General features: G+C 57.7%; 2 protein-coding genes across 7 annotated transcripts in view; one reads left to right on the top strand and one right to left on the bottom strand.

Annotated features, from left to right (window-relative positions):
• Positions 1 to 63: 63 nt before the first annotated feature.
• LOC118899274 (interleukin 18 binding protein) lies at positions 64 to 4,591 on the top strand. Its single transcript, XM_036860726.1, is given in 6 exon segments — positions 64 to 2,268; positions 2,644 to 2,850; positions 3,509 to 3,632; positions 3,716 to 3,863; positions 4,096 to 4,116; positions 4,118 to 4,591. Coding segments are annotated over 6 exon segments (615 nt in total). The 5' UTR covers positions 64 to 2,240; the 3' UTR covers positions 4,205 to 4,591.
• A 150-nt stretch (positions 4,592 to 4,741) lies between these two features.
• NUMA1 (nuclear mitotic apparatus protein 1) overlaps positions 4,742 to 12,246 on the bottom strand; it is a 74,139-nt gene continuing 66,634 nt past the window's right edge. For 5 of the 6 annotated variants that reach the window (XM_036859261.1, XM_036859264.1, XM_036859262.1 and 2 more), the window contains 10 exons: positions 11,019 to 11,129; positions 10,724 to 10,942; positions 10,448 to 10,605; positions 8,919 to 9,165; positions 7,801 to 8,029; positions 6,990 to 7,126; positions 6,462 to 6,638; positions 6,189 to 6,305; positions 5,806 to 6,075; positions 4,742 to 5,471 (listed from right to left, as the gene is read on the bottom strand). In XM_036859261.1, coding sequence (XP_036715156.1) covers positions 5,460 to 5,471; positions 5,806 to 6,075; positions 6,189 to 6,305; positions 6,462 to 6,638; positions 6,990 to 7,126; positions 7,801 to 8,029; positions 8,919 to 9,165; positions 10,448 to 10,605; positions 10,724 to 10,942; positions 11,019 to 11,129 — 1,677 coding nt within the window. In that variant the 3' untranslated portion in view covers positions 4,742 to 5,459. The remainder of the gene's footprint in view (positions 5,472 to 5,805; positions 6,076 to 6,188; positions 6,306 to 6,461; positions 6,639 to 6,989; positions 7,127 to 7,800; positions 8,030 to 8,918; positions 9,166 to 10,447; positions 10,606 to 10,723; positions 10,943 to 11,018; positions 11,130 to 12,246) is intronic. The other variant, XM_036859266.1, reaches the window with a different exon arrangement.

The raw sequence follows: 12,246 nt of genomic DNA, 5'->3' as shown, positions 1-12,246 counted from the left end.
CTGCCTCTTGCTCTTCCCTTTTGAGAGCCGCGGCCTGGGGGTGGTTGGCCCTGCCCAACATCCCTGAGCAAGGTGGAATGCCAGGCTTTCTTCCTGCAGCAGAAGGTGCCCTGCGCCATCGCTGGGTGACTGTCCTCACCACCTGAGGTCAGTGCCCCGCCACCACCACCCCTCTCACGGGTCACTCTCAGCTTTGGCTTCTCTCACCCAGCTGTGGCTTCCGAGGTCCCCATGCCAGTGGGCTCATCCTCAGAGAGAGGAATGGCGACAGGGAGCATCCTTTCACTTTTGTTCCCCCTACCCTGCATCAGGCTCATGTGAGAACCGAGGCCAGGCTGTCCAAGGCCGTCTCTTCATACTTCAACAGTCCTGAGTCCCATGAGCTCCCAGCAGCCCGCCTCTGGCCTTGGTTACACTCACAGGTAGAGTCCTGCCTCCTCTCCCTCGCATCCCCACCCCCTTCCCCAAAGGACTGTGTCTCTGAAGTCCTGGGCAGCCTTGCCTCCTGACCTAACTGCTGGAGACACTGGTGTTCCTAAGGAGGAGTTTCTCTGCATCTAACAGCACAGAAGCTCCTGGAGCAGGCGGTGGGGGAGGAACTGAGAAGATGAAAATGTCAGCTAGAGCCCTGGAGAAGAGGAGTTGACTTTTAGTCTCCACGTCTAATTGGGAATGAGTCTGGTTTTTATACATACACAGGTACACGCACACGACACGCACACAAAACCCTTGGGATTACAGCAGTGTTCTGACACATCTTCCAAACCTAATTCCACCTCCTGGCCTCCCTGGCTCTGTCCCTAGCCTCCCATCCTCCTGATCCCAGACACTTAGGTCTGGTCCTTCACAGTTGCTCGAGCCAGTGCTGGGTACGCTCCCTCTTACCCTGGGAAGCGCCCTCTCCTCCCCTTAGGTCCAGCACTCCAGCTTGTGTTCCAAGTGCTCGGCTTGTCTGAGAGGTTCCTGCCCACGAGGCCTGGAGGTGCTCTCAGTGTAGCTCCCATGGTGTGGCTCACGTGGGGCCAGACGCAGCTGAGCTGAGCTGTGGAGCTCCAAAAAGGGGGGATTCCGGAAAGGAGGGTTTTTCAGGGCTTCCTGCGAGCCAGGTAGGGGGACTCTAGACTTCCTGGTGAACTTAGATCTGTAGCTCTGGCCAAGGGGCTGGGAGGACAGAAGTGAGAAGGATTCATGGGAGTGATGGGTGGTTGTTGGGTTGGTGGTTGAAGGGAGGTGGGGAGCCTGAGAACAGCCAGGATGTGGATGGGCTGGTGTGACATTGAGTCTGAAATAGAGTGATCCAGCTTGGGGTCTCCAGTGACTAGGAGAGTTGTCCTTTTGAATATGGTGTGGCTGTGAAGGAAGAAGCAGGAAGCGTGTTCACGTAGAAGAGCGAAGGTGGACACCAAAGTCCTGACCGTTGGCTGGGATGGAAGAATTCATGTGTGAGAGACTCCTTCGTTGGTTCATGCCCTGTGTGCCCCTGGGAGGGTGGGCCTGAGGAAGGTTAAAGACCCCAGGCTGATACCATCTGGAGAGCAGGGGGCCTGGGAGCTAGCAAGAAGGTTCCTGGCCACTGTGAACTCCGGCTCAGGAAGAGGCGCAGTGTGCAGGAACCTTAAGGACTGGGCTCAGACTGCTGTCATGTATGTGTGCCTTCTCTTGGTAGCCAGAGCCTGCTCTAGATTCCCTGGTTAAATAAAAATGAAAGTGAAGTAGAAGGGAGAGGGCAGTGCTTTCCCAGAAGGATTTCACTATATGTCCTGCCCTTCCCAGAACCAGCTCTGGCAGAGGAGAGAACTTTACCTCCCTTTGTGACTAGGTAAGTCCCTGGTCCTCTTTGGGCGTCCGTTTCCATGCCTGTAATGAAGGGGTTAGATTGGACTAGTAACCAGTATAATGTTGATGGTAATAAGAGCTGGGGTGGGGATCCCCGGCTTTGTTTCTAGGGGCTGGAAGAGCTGTATCCTATGCCCGATGCCAGTCCTCCAGTAGTTGTCAGTTGGGACAGGTGGACAGGACAGAGTAAATAGCAGTGCCTGGCAGCCCACTGAAAAATCAGAGGTAGGGAGGGGCTGTGCAGTCCACAGGAAGAAGGCCACACGTATGCCTGGGATCTAAGCAAGCCACTCAGAAGACGTGGGAGAAGCAGTTTTCACCATCTCCTCCCCCGCCTCCCCCACAGAGGAGGAAGTTGTCACAGATATATAGATCCAGGCGCGCCAGCTCCTGACACACGCATCATGACCATGAGACAGAACTGGATTCCAGGTGGGACCTGGGGCTGTGCATGTGCGGGTGGAGGGGTGGGGTGCAGCCTGAGACCAGAGTGGAGCCATGTGGCTGGCCCTGAGCCTTACCCCCAGGTGGGCTCCCCTCAGCTGCTGTGCTGTTGCTTTCGGCCTCTGCCCGGATGCTGTGGCTCTGGCTCCAGTCCAAGGTCTCCCTGTGCTCCATTCAAAAAGGGCTAAGAGGTGGGGCTTGAGGGGTCCTTCTGCCTCTCCCGTTCCCTGGGCAGAGCCCAAGAATCTCTGCCAGACTTACATCCTGGCAGCAACTCCCTCTCTAGCCAAGATCCGAGCTAGGATGCTGAGCAATCCCCAGAGGTCAGACAGCTGCTGACCTCTGTGACTGTCCTTTCTTCAGACCCCAGCCCTCTTTGGGCCCTGCTCCTCTGTGCGCACATCGTCTCCCACCTGGCCAGAGCCACACCTGTGCCTCAGGCCACTACAGCTGCCACTGCCTCAGCTGGGATCGCAAAGGACACCTGCCCCTCCCGGCCCCCAGCACTCCCGACAGCTAAGCAGTGCCCAGCATTGGAGGTGACCTGGCCGGAAGTGGAAGTCTCACTGAGTAAGGAGCCATTCTGATGGGAGCCCAGGAGGGCACGGTGGTCAGAGGGCGGGCTGAGGGCACGGAGGCACCAAGGGTGGGGCTGGCTTCTGAGCACCTGTCCCCCAACCTTCTGTCATGTAGCCCACCACCAACCAGGTCAGCTTGGCTGAGCACTGACTTCTCCCTCTCCCCGTCAGCATCACCAGTGTGGCACAGGGCTCAGCTCGCAGCTCCCATGATGCTCCCTGTCAAAGGGGGCGGAGAGGATTCAGACAGAAGGAACAGTCAGTGGACTCCCAGAGCCTTGACTGCAGTGGCTGCAAGCCCAGCCTCTCCTCCCAGAGCCCACTTGCCCTCTGGCCTCCTCAGAGGAGCGGTGGCCTACTGGTGCTGTCTCCTCAGCCAGGGCTCCTAGAGTCACTGGAGCTGGGTGCTAGAAAGGGTCATTCTGAAGAAGAAAGCTCAGGAGTCAAGGACCTAGACCAAGGACCTGTCCCCAAATTCCTCTTACTCAGCCGGGGTCCCCTGGTAGATGACCGTACTTCCCCTTAACAGACTCTCCACTCCAGGTTCCTGAATCATGGCAGCTGGGAAGCTGGGCAGGGTGGGCAGGCCACAGCATGGCAGAGGGGAGGGTCTGCTGTACAGACGGGTTAACAGCCACACGTGTCCCTAGATGGAACGCTGACCTTGTCCTGTACCGCCTGCAGCCGCTTCCCCCACTTCAGCATCCTTTACTGGCTGGGCAACAGCTCCTTCATTGAGCACCTCCCGGGCCGGCTGCGGGAGGGCAGCACCAGGTGAGGGGCGCGGCGGTGAGGCCGGTGGGAGGGAGGCCTCCTCCTACGGTCCTCTCATGGCGGTTCCTTCTCTTCTGCTCCAGGCGGGAGCACAGGGGCACGAGGACCCAGCTGTGGAGGGCCTTGGTGCTGGAGGAGCTCAGCCCAGCCCTGCGACACACCAACTTCTCCTGTGTTTTCTCGGATCCTGGGCAGACTGCCCAGCGTCACCTCGTCCTGGCCCAGCTCTGGGTGAGGAACCCGAGGGAGGGACTCCAGGGACGGGAGGAGCTCTGCTCTGGCATGGGGAGGAAAGGGTGGGCTCTGTCCACAGCAGCCTCCAGCTAATGCCCACCAATTCCCCGAGCCTGAGGCGGAAACTAAAAGGAACAGGATTCAGGCAGGGGAGGCATGGCCTGGAGGAAAGTGACAAGGGATGTCACTCCCACCTTGGCCCTGATCCTTGTTTGCTTCATTCCCCCAGGCTGGGCTGAAGATAAGCGTGCCCCCCGACGCAAGAAGCCCCATCCTCCAGCAAGTCCCCTCAGCCTCACCATCCTGATAATGAACCCCAAGCTCCAAAGCCTGGTTGAAATGCTACCTCTTCATTGAGGTATACACGCTCTCAGCCCAGGCCACATTCTGCATCGACTTGTATTTGTTTCTTTTAATGGACTGTCCCAGGGAAGGTATGTGGGGAGAGGCTGCTTCTGACCCATAGCTGTATCTCTGTCACCCCAGCAAGACCTACGACGGGTGCTCATAAATGATCTTCAGTGGTGGCGTTCTGATGTGTGCCCAGTCATTTATCCTTTAGGCCATCATTCTACTCACAGAACGTGGCCTGAGGAGGGAGTATGGGAAGAGGAGAGAGAATGCCACTCAGAAGGTAAAGACAAAACCAGATTCAGGGGACGCAGGCCCTCAGAAGACAAGAGGCCGGCCCATAATGTTCCTCAGGAGCAGAGGCCAGAAATGGAGTGTGGGAAGATCCTGTGGCCTGAGAAAGGCCAGGAGAAGGGATTTGAGAGAAGGTATGTGGGCCTGGAGTCTCCACAGGGACAAAGGTACGCTGCTCTAAAACGCCCACGTTTCCCTGCTTTTCCCACACAGATCAAGGCATCTCAGCATTCAAGGGAGAAAAATAGACTTTATTTACAAGTAATAACATTTAGAAAAGATCCATCCCTGGCCCTTAAAAACCTTCCCATCACTCCAAATCCCACCCCAGTGAAATCTGGGGAAGGAAGGGGATGAGCTGCCACTGAAGGCTGCCCCCCCCCCCCCCGTCCCCCACCGAGGCACAGGGCCCATTTCTCCTGGAAAAGAGCATCCTTTGGGCAACTGTGCCCTTGGGTGGATGGGAGCACCTGGGGGTGGGGCGCTCCCACTAGGTCAATGCCCAGTCCTGGACTTCAAAAGCAAGGGCCCTTGCTCGGCCCAGCCACCGGGAGCAGCAGGGACCAGGGCCTGCTCCTCCAATGGTCCCTTCTAGATCCAGAGGCTGAGAGGAGGACTGACTGGGCCCAAGGACCCAGCCACTCAAAGCCAGCCCCAAATCTGGTTGTGATGGTGATGGAGAAGTGACTGCTCTAAGAAAACATCAGGAGGCGAGGCAGGGAGAGGGCCCAGACTATCCAGGCTCCGGGCCAACTCTTGAGGACACACCTGTTCACCTGGCGAAGGTCCGGGTACCAGGCCGGGGTGTGGGCAGGCGTCACTGTCTATAGGGGTTTGGCCACTGTTGGCCTGGGAGCTGAGAGAAGGCACTGAAAGGGACAGAAAAAGAAGGACCAGGCGAGGGCAGCATCAAGGACACAGGTGGGGCCACTCACTGGTACCGGCTCTTTAGTGCTTTGCCTGGAAGAGAGAGAGAGACGGTCACTCAGTGGAGGAGACTCGGTGCCAGGCTGCACCAGTGGGCTGGGGAAACCCCCCTGCCCCCCAACACCCAGACTAGGGTCCCCTCCTTGGTGTGGCCCTGGACCCATCTACCTTCAGGTTACCAGTGGCTGGCTGTGCCTGAGCAGCTCTGGGTGCTCTCTGGAGAAATGGAGTCGTGTCCTCTCCTCAGTAAGGAGCAGCTAACCAGGCCAGGAGCACCTGCTCTCAGCCCCCACCCTCCAGCGGCCTAGCTCAGCCCTGCCTGGAAGCAGCCCCCGGGGTGGCTGGCGGGAGGTGCCCATGCTCCTACCAGGTTCCTAAGAGCTGAACCCTCTCCCTTCCCTGTCAGTGCCTCCACCTTGCCCTTGGCCCGAGGGGTGGCAGTGGCGGCGGCGATGGCAGCGGCAGTGGCGGCACTGGCTGTGGTGGTGGCGATGCGAGGAGAGCGGCGGGTCCCACTGCGGGGGTTGGGGGAGGCCTTGGATGGGGCTTTCTTCGAGGCTGCCCTCCGCAGAAGGCTATTCCCGAGCTTCTTGGGTGTGTTGAGGATGCTGAAGGCCATCGACTGGCGGCGGTCAGCCTGTAGGGAGGGGCTGTCAAACTGGGGGCGCCACTGGCCTCCCAGGCCAACCTGCTGCTCCAGGGCTCTGCCAGCAAGGCCCCTCCAGGGCCTCCCTTCAGCCCCTGACTAACCTGTTTAACAACAGCTGGAGCTGCTTTCTTCTGGGCCTCGGTAGTGCTCTGTCTGCGCCCTTCATGTCGGTCCCGGGGAGTCATGGGGCGTGGGAAACAGGTGGTGGCTTTCTTAGACTATGGGGAAGAGGACAGTTAAGCTGACAGCTCAAGAGGACAAGTGGACCGTGTCCAACCAGCACCCATCCCCCTTCTGAGCCGGAAGCCTCCCCGCTAATCAACTTTGCGAACGTGGTGGCTGCTGGGAAAGACATGGGAGCCGACGTCACCCACCTCGGGGGTGCCAGGGCCCTGATGGGGCTCTGAGGAGACCCGTTTGCGCTGCTGCCGGGTGGTGATGCCAGCACCCTCAGCTATCTGGGTTGGCTGCATGCTGGCTCGGCGCAGGGTCTCCCGGGGGTCACCGGTTTTTATCTCCTCATCTGTGATGGTAGGCAGGCTCAGGGAAGGCTGCGTGGGGTAGAAGAAGTGTTCGGTGGAGCCAAGCTGTTTGGAGATGGAGCAGGACCGCCCCAGAACTCTCTTCACTGGCCTAGCAGGTGGAGCAGCTAAAGCCTTCCTATCGCAAAAAGCTCCCCGCCTACGCCCTGCACGATGGCCGCAAAGAGCAGTCCCAAGAGATCTCTCCAAGCTCCTGCCCACCCACAGGACCTTCACCCCTGAGCTCCCTCCCTGCCAACTATTTGACTGGAAGCAGGTCACCCTCCTCGGCAGGCCAGGGCACTGGGGTGGGATGACAAGGGAGAAAGAGGTGAGCCGGCACAGGCAGGTCCATGGCAGGGGACCGACCCCAAAGCTCACCCTGGACTCCAGGGGGTAGCAGGTCTTTAAGTGCGGGGGGCACACTCGATTGCGCTGCTGCAACTCTGCAATGCGGTTCCAGTCATCCAGCTGCTCAGGCTCATCTTGGCAAGTGCCCATGTAGAAGCTGTTCCTGCCTGTGGAGGGCAAGGAAATTGGAGCAAGTGGGGCTGGAAGGCCAGGAGGAGAGGGTGGAGGTAGCATCCCACCAGCCTTTGCTGCCACCACTCCCGTCCACCTAGCCCTTGGACTTCAAGCCTAGCACCCCAGAGTCCTGCTCTGCTCTGTGCTGCAGATACAGGCTCAGGGCTCACAGACCATCTCTACCCTGGGGGCTGGCTCACTGCTTCCTCCCTGGGGTCATATGCAGAGGCTGTGACACCAAGAGAAACTAATGGAGGGCCAGGAATCAACACCCAGCATGGTCCCTGAAGGCAAGAGCCTCCGAAAAGAATCTGAGGGTAGCTCCCAGGCCAGTCTGGCCTCTCTGGCAGCCCCTTCCCACCTGAGAAGGGGCCTGGAGGACTCCTGACAGCAGCTGGGCAGCACTCGTGTGCTGGGAATCCCAGGCCCGTCGTGTGTGTGTTTCTGGTTTACAGCCTGGCTGAGAATGACATCAGTGTTATTACCCAGCACAGCCCCTTGATGAACAACAGGCAAGGCCCTCAGACTGCAGGGAGGAGAGGCAGGTGAGGTGCTGGGCGGCGGCCAGGAAGCCAGCCTTGGGTTTTTAAAAGCTTGTCCCTTCCCTGTGCCAGGATCTGCTTCCAGTCTAATCTTTGGGTGTGTTGAGTCCCCACAGTCCCCTCACCTGGAGGGGCCCCACTGGACACCCCAGCCTGGGAGCGGCGAGCAGAGCTGCGAGTGGTGGGCCGGTAGCCAGGCAGGCTTAGCAGAGCTGAGTTGCCGTCGTCGGGAGAGCCCAGGCGGGCTAGAGACTGGGTGGAGGAGGCAGCTCTCGGGCCGGCCTGGGAAGCAGGGGCAGACTGTGTGCTATAGAAGGAGGAGTTGGCGCTGTCTGGCTCCTCCACATCTAGCTTCTGGAAGAGAGGATGCACCTGTTGTAGTAGGGATGGGGGCCCTGACACCCCATCAAGAAGCCTCCCATTGCCCTTCCCAAAGCGCCTCAGACCCCACGGCTGCACGTGTCCATGCTGCTTTGCATAGGGTCCTTAGCTGCACTTCTGCAAGAAATGGGCCTTGTGGCCAGAATCCCACACAAGGTGCTGAGGCTGTCAAGACTCTTTTCTGTCCATTTTTCCATTGAGTCTATTAACAGTGCTTTGAGGGAGGGAAGGCAGAATGCACCAGACCATTTTAGAAGTGAGGTGCAAAGGAATGAAGTGACTGACCCAAAGGGCACAAAGCAAGGAAGCGGCAGAGCTGGGGCTGGAACCCACGTCTCCTGAGCTTGTCGGGCTCATCCCACAGTGTCCTTCTGCCCAAGCGTGCCAGGGCCCTGACCATCTTTTAGAACTTCTCCAGCTTCTCCCCAGCAGAAGTGCCCCCCCTCCTCTCCTCCCCAACCTCCTAGTGCTATGGAAACAAGGACCAGAGCCCCCAGCCAGGCAGGCAGCCCACTGGGCAACCACAACGCATCTCGGCTACCCAAGGGTGTACCCAGGGGTGTGCGGGGAGGCACGGGCTGGACTGCAACTTCTCCACATTGTCTCCCTTGAGCCTCCACGGGGTCACTACTGTACACGGAGAGGACGGCAGCCTTAGAGTCAGTGGACAGGCAGCCGAGTCCAGCCCTGCCCCTTTCTACAAGAGGCCTAAGCAAGTCACCGCCCTTAAGCTTTCCCATCTGTGGGTATGGACTGGTCAGCCCTGCCTGCTTCTTGAGGCTGTTCTGAGGACCCGACGGAAAGATGCCCTTGAGAGGAAGCAAGCATTGCTACCCTGCAGCCCCACTCGCAGCAGCCTGACCTTGGTCATGGTGATGTTGATGATTTGCGTGGTGCGCCGACGAGAGGAGCGGGTCTTCCGGCCTGAGTCCAGGAAGACATCCCCCAAGGAGTCCAGGCTGCTCTCCAGGGGGGGCTGACCCCGAGCGGGGATGGGGGTGAAGTAGAGACTCTCCAGGGATTCTACCTTGGGGGGCAGACGCTGGGAGATGGGCGAGGCTGGCTCTCCAGGGATGCTGGTGCCATCTGGCTGGGTACGAGGCAACTTGCTGTGGAGAAAACATCTGCTGAGGTGCCATTCCTGGGGCTACAAGGCATTTTGTCCATCCCTTTGCTCCAAAGCAACCAGGTCCTACATTTGTTATTACAAGAAGACCAGGTCAAGCACCCCACCCTCTCTGATTTCTCAGAGGTATCAAGGAGAGTCCTTGACCTTGGCCTTCCATCCATTCTCCATCCCTGGTGAGCCTATCCACTCCATGGCTCTCTGAACTCAATACTGGCAATTCCCAAACCCTGCTCCCCAGACCCATAATATCCACAGCCCCAGACCTCCCCCGTGGATTCCACAACGAACATGTCCCAAACCAAGTCCATTGTCCGTTCCTCCTCCTGTATCTCCTATTTCAGCAAATAGGAGCTGGGAGGGGCAGCCTCCACCCAAGCCCCCAGCCACGAACACAGGCACAATCCTACCTCTTCCCTCCCCTGCCAAACCCAATCCTCGAATCTCCTGATAGCTCTCCTAACCACACCATACTCCACTCTCACGCCCCTCCCTGCCTGCCTCGTCCCCTCTCACCTACACTTACAACAGCCTCTGAGAGACACAGAGTGGGGACAAGCAAGGACTCCAGCCAGGCTGCCCAGGTTCAAGCCTAGCCATGCCATTGTGGCACCTTGGGCAAGTGACCGCCCCTCTGCCCCAGTTTCATCTGTGAAAGGAGATAATCATAGACTCTTCCTCAGAGTTGTTAAGGGATAAATGAATTAATATTTTTCAGGTGTTTATAACAGTGTCTGACACACCTAAGTTTAACATTTATAAAAACACATTTACTGTTTTTATTAAAGTCTCAGTTTTGCCCTATCAGGATAGGCTTTCTAAGATGCAAACCTGACCATGTGCTCCTCAACACATGTGCTCACTCCCCACTCAGTGGGGAGTCCAGCCGGTCCTCGGGGACTTGGGCCCGAGCCCTTCCAACTTCATGTTCCAGCCCATCCAGGCTCTTTCTCGGCCTCTGCTCTCACCACTCTCCTCCGTCCATCAGACACACCCCTACGGCTTCTTGCAAGACTCAGAGCAGGAGTGACAGCCTCCATGAAGCCTTTTCTGACCACTCATTTTTATTTACTCCCACTGTGCTATATACAAACATCTGGCCTAATACCTCTAATACTTTCTTTATTCTTCTCTAAGAATAAGCTTCCAGAGGGCAAAGGGTTCACGTCTTATTTATCTCACAGCCCCAGTGCCCAGGATACAGCCTGATAGAACAGTGGGCGCTCAATGGACAACAGACAGAGGGAGGAAGGGTGCCTCCTGACCTGGTGATAGTGAGTGGGGTCCCCTCCTCACAGCTCAGATCCAGGCTGTCAATGCTCAAGTCCAGCTGAGGCTTAGCCTGGGGCTCCCGGCTCTTTAAGGCGTCAGTCGCCACCTGGAACTTGCCCAGGTCCCGAAGCTGCTGGTCAGCATGGGCAACCTGGGAAGGAGAGGGCCGAGGGAGAGTGAAGGGAGGCTTAAGCAGGGGTGGCTGAGGAGAGGAGAGCATGGGGCCCAGCATGACAGAGGTGAGGGCGTCAGTGCAGCCAGAGTCCTACCTGTGCCTCCAGGCTGCACACCTGGGCGGTGAGGTGACGGCAGGTCTGCTCGGCCTCCCTGGTCTTCAGCCCAGCCTGCTGCAGCTCCCGGCCCAGCCGATCCGCTTCAGCCCGCAGCTCCTTGTTCTCTGTCTGCAGCTGCTCCAGGCCCCGCAGCTGCTCCTGCAGCTCTTGGTTCTGCTGCTTCTTGGCATCATAATGAGTCTTGGCCTTCTCCATCTGGGTGGGCAGAAGGGCAGGTGGGTGGGTGGGGCTGGAGTGGGGTGGGCCAGGTGGGCAGGACCAGGCTCCTCACCTGCAGCTTGTAGTGCTCAGCCGCCTGCTCCTTCTGGCTCAGCTGGGCCTGCAGCTCGTTCAGCTGGGCCTGGAGGCGCTGGGCCTCTTGCTGGCTCTCACCTCCCTGGGCCTGGAAAGCACGAGAAAGGCTGATCAGGGCTGCTGGTCTGTTTGCTCCACCCGAATCCATAGCCTCCTGGGCTCCATGGATGTTTTCAGACTCCTGCCTATCCTCTCAGGACACACAAAAAGACCTTTTACCCCCTCCCAACTCCAGCCTACCAAAACACCACACACCCCTCGAAGTGCACCTTCTCTAGGAGCTTTTCCTATCCAGCTAATGCCATTTCTGGAAGAGTTCTGGCAGCCTGCGTTTGCCTTCTTTGAGACCAGGCACAAACCATCTCACTCTCTCTCCATGAGTACAGTCTCCCCGAGGAGGAAGGGCACGGATCCCCAGGGAACACCAGGGTGCAGAGCATGGAGCTGGGCACACAGCATGTGTGCTGAGGACACATGAATTCATTTCTCCTCAAACCCACTCTGGGAACTAACTATCTCCACTTCAGAGATGAAGAAACTGAGCTCAGAGCTTGAAAGCAAATTGACCAGGATCACAGTAACTAAACAGCAGAGTTAAGACTTGAACCTTGGTCCACCTGACTCCAAAGCCTGTGTGGGTTCATTTATGATGCCGGCACTGCCTCCTATCCAGACCATAGACTCCTTGGGAGCAGGGCCTGTGGCAGATTCTCTGTCCACCTACAACACCAGCAAATACTACGTCTGTAGCAGGCACTGGACAGGGCCATCCAGCCTTACCTCTCCACATCTCCCAGCACCAGGAAGGCCCCTAAGAAGAGTGTAATAAGCATCTGTTTATCACGTAATTGTGACATGGTGTGGAGTACATGGCAGTGAGCTGGGGAAACAAAGCTCTGACCTCCCACCAACTCCTGTGACCCTCCCAGGGCCACTGGTGCCAAACTCCTTTGCCCCTAACTAAAAGCTGTGAAGCCTAGAGCTGCAAAAAAGCAAATATTAAACCAAAGAAGGTGACATTGCTGAAAGCATTAAGAATATTAAATTGCATTGTAATATTAAACGTTACTGATGCTCCTCCCTGAGATTTAGCAGTGCAACCCAATTGACCTTTCTGCAATGATGGAAATGTTCTGATTTGCCCTGTCCAGTACAGCAGCCACTAGCCACACACGGCTACTGAGCAGCGGAATTGTGGCTAGTGC

This window comes from Balaenoptera musculus, chromosome 8, assembly GCF_009873245.2.
Source record: "Balaenoptera musculus isolate JJ_BM4_2016_0621 chromosome 8, mBalMus1.pri.v3, whole genome shotgun sequence".
Lineage (NCBI taxonomy): Eukaryota > Metazoa > Chordata > Mammalia > Artiodactyla > Balaenopteridae > Balaenoptera > Balaenoptera musculus.
The sequence above is the reverse complement of the archived record's forward strand: the minus strand, read 5'-3'. Positions and strand labels throughout refer to the sequence as shown.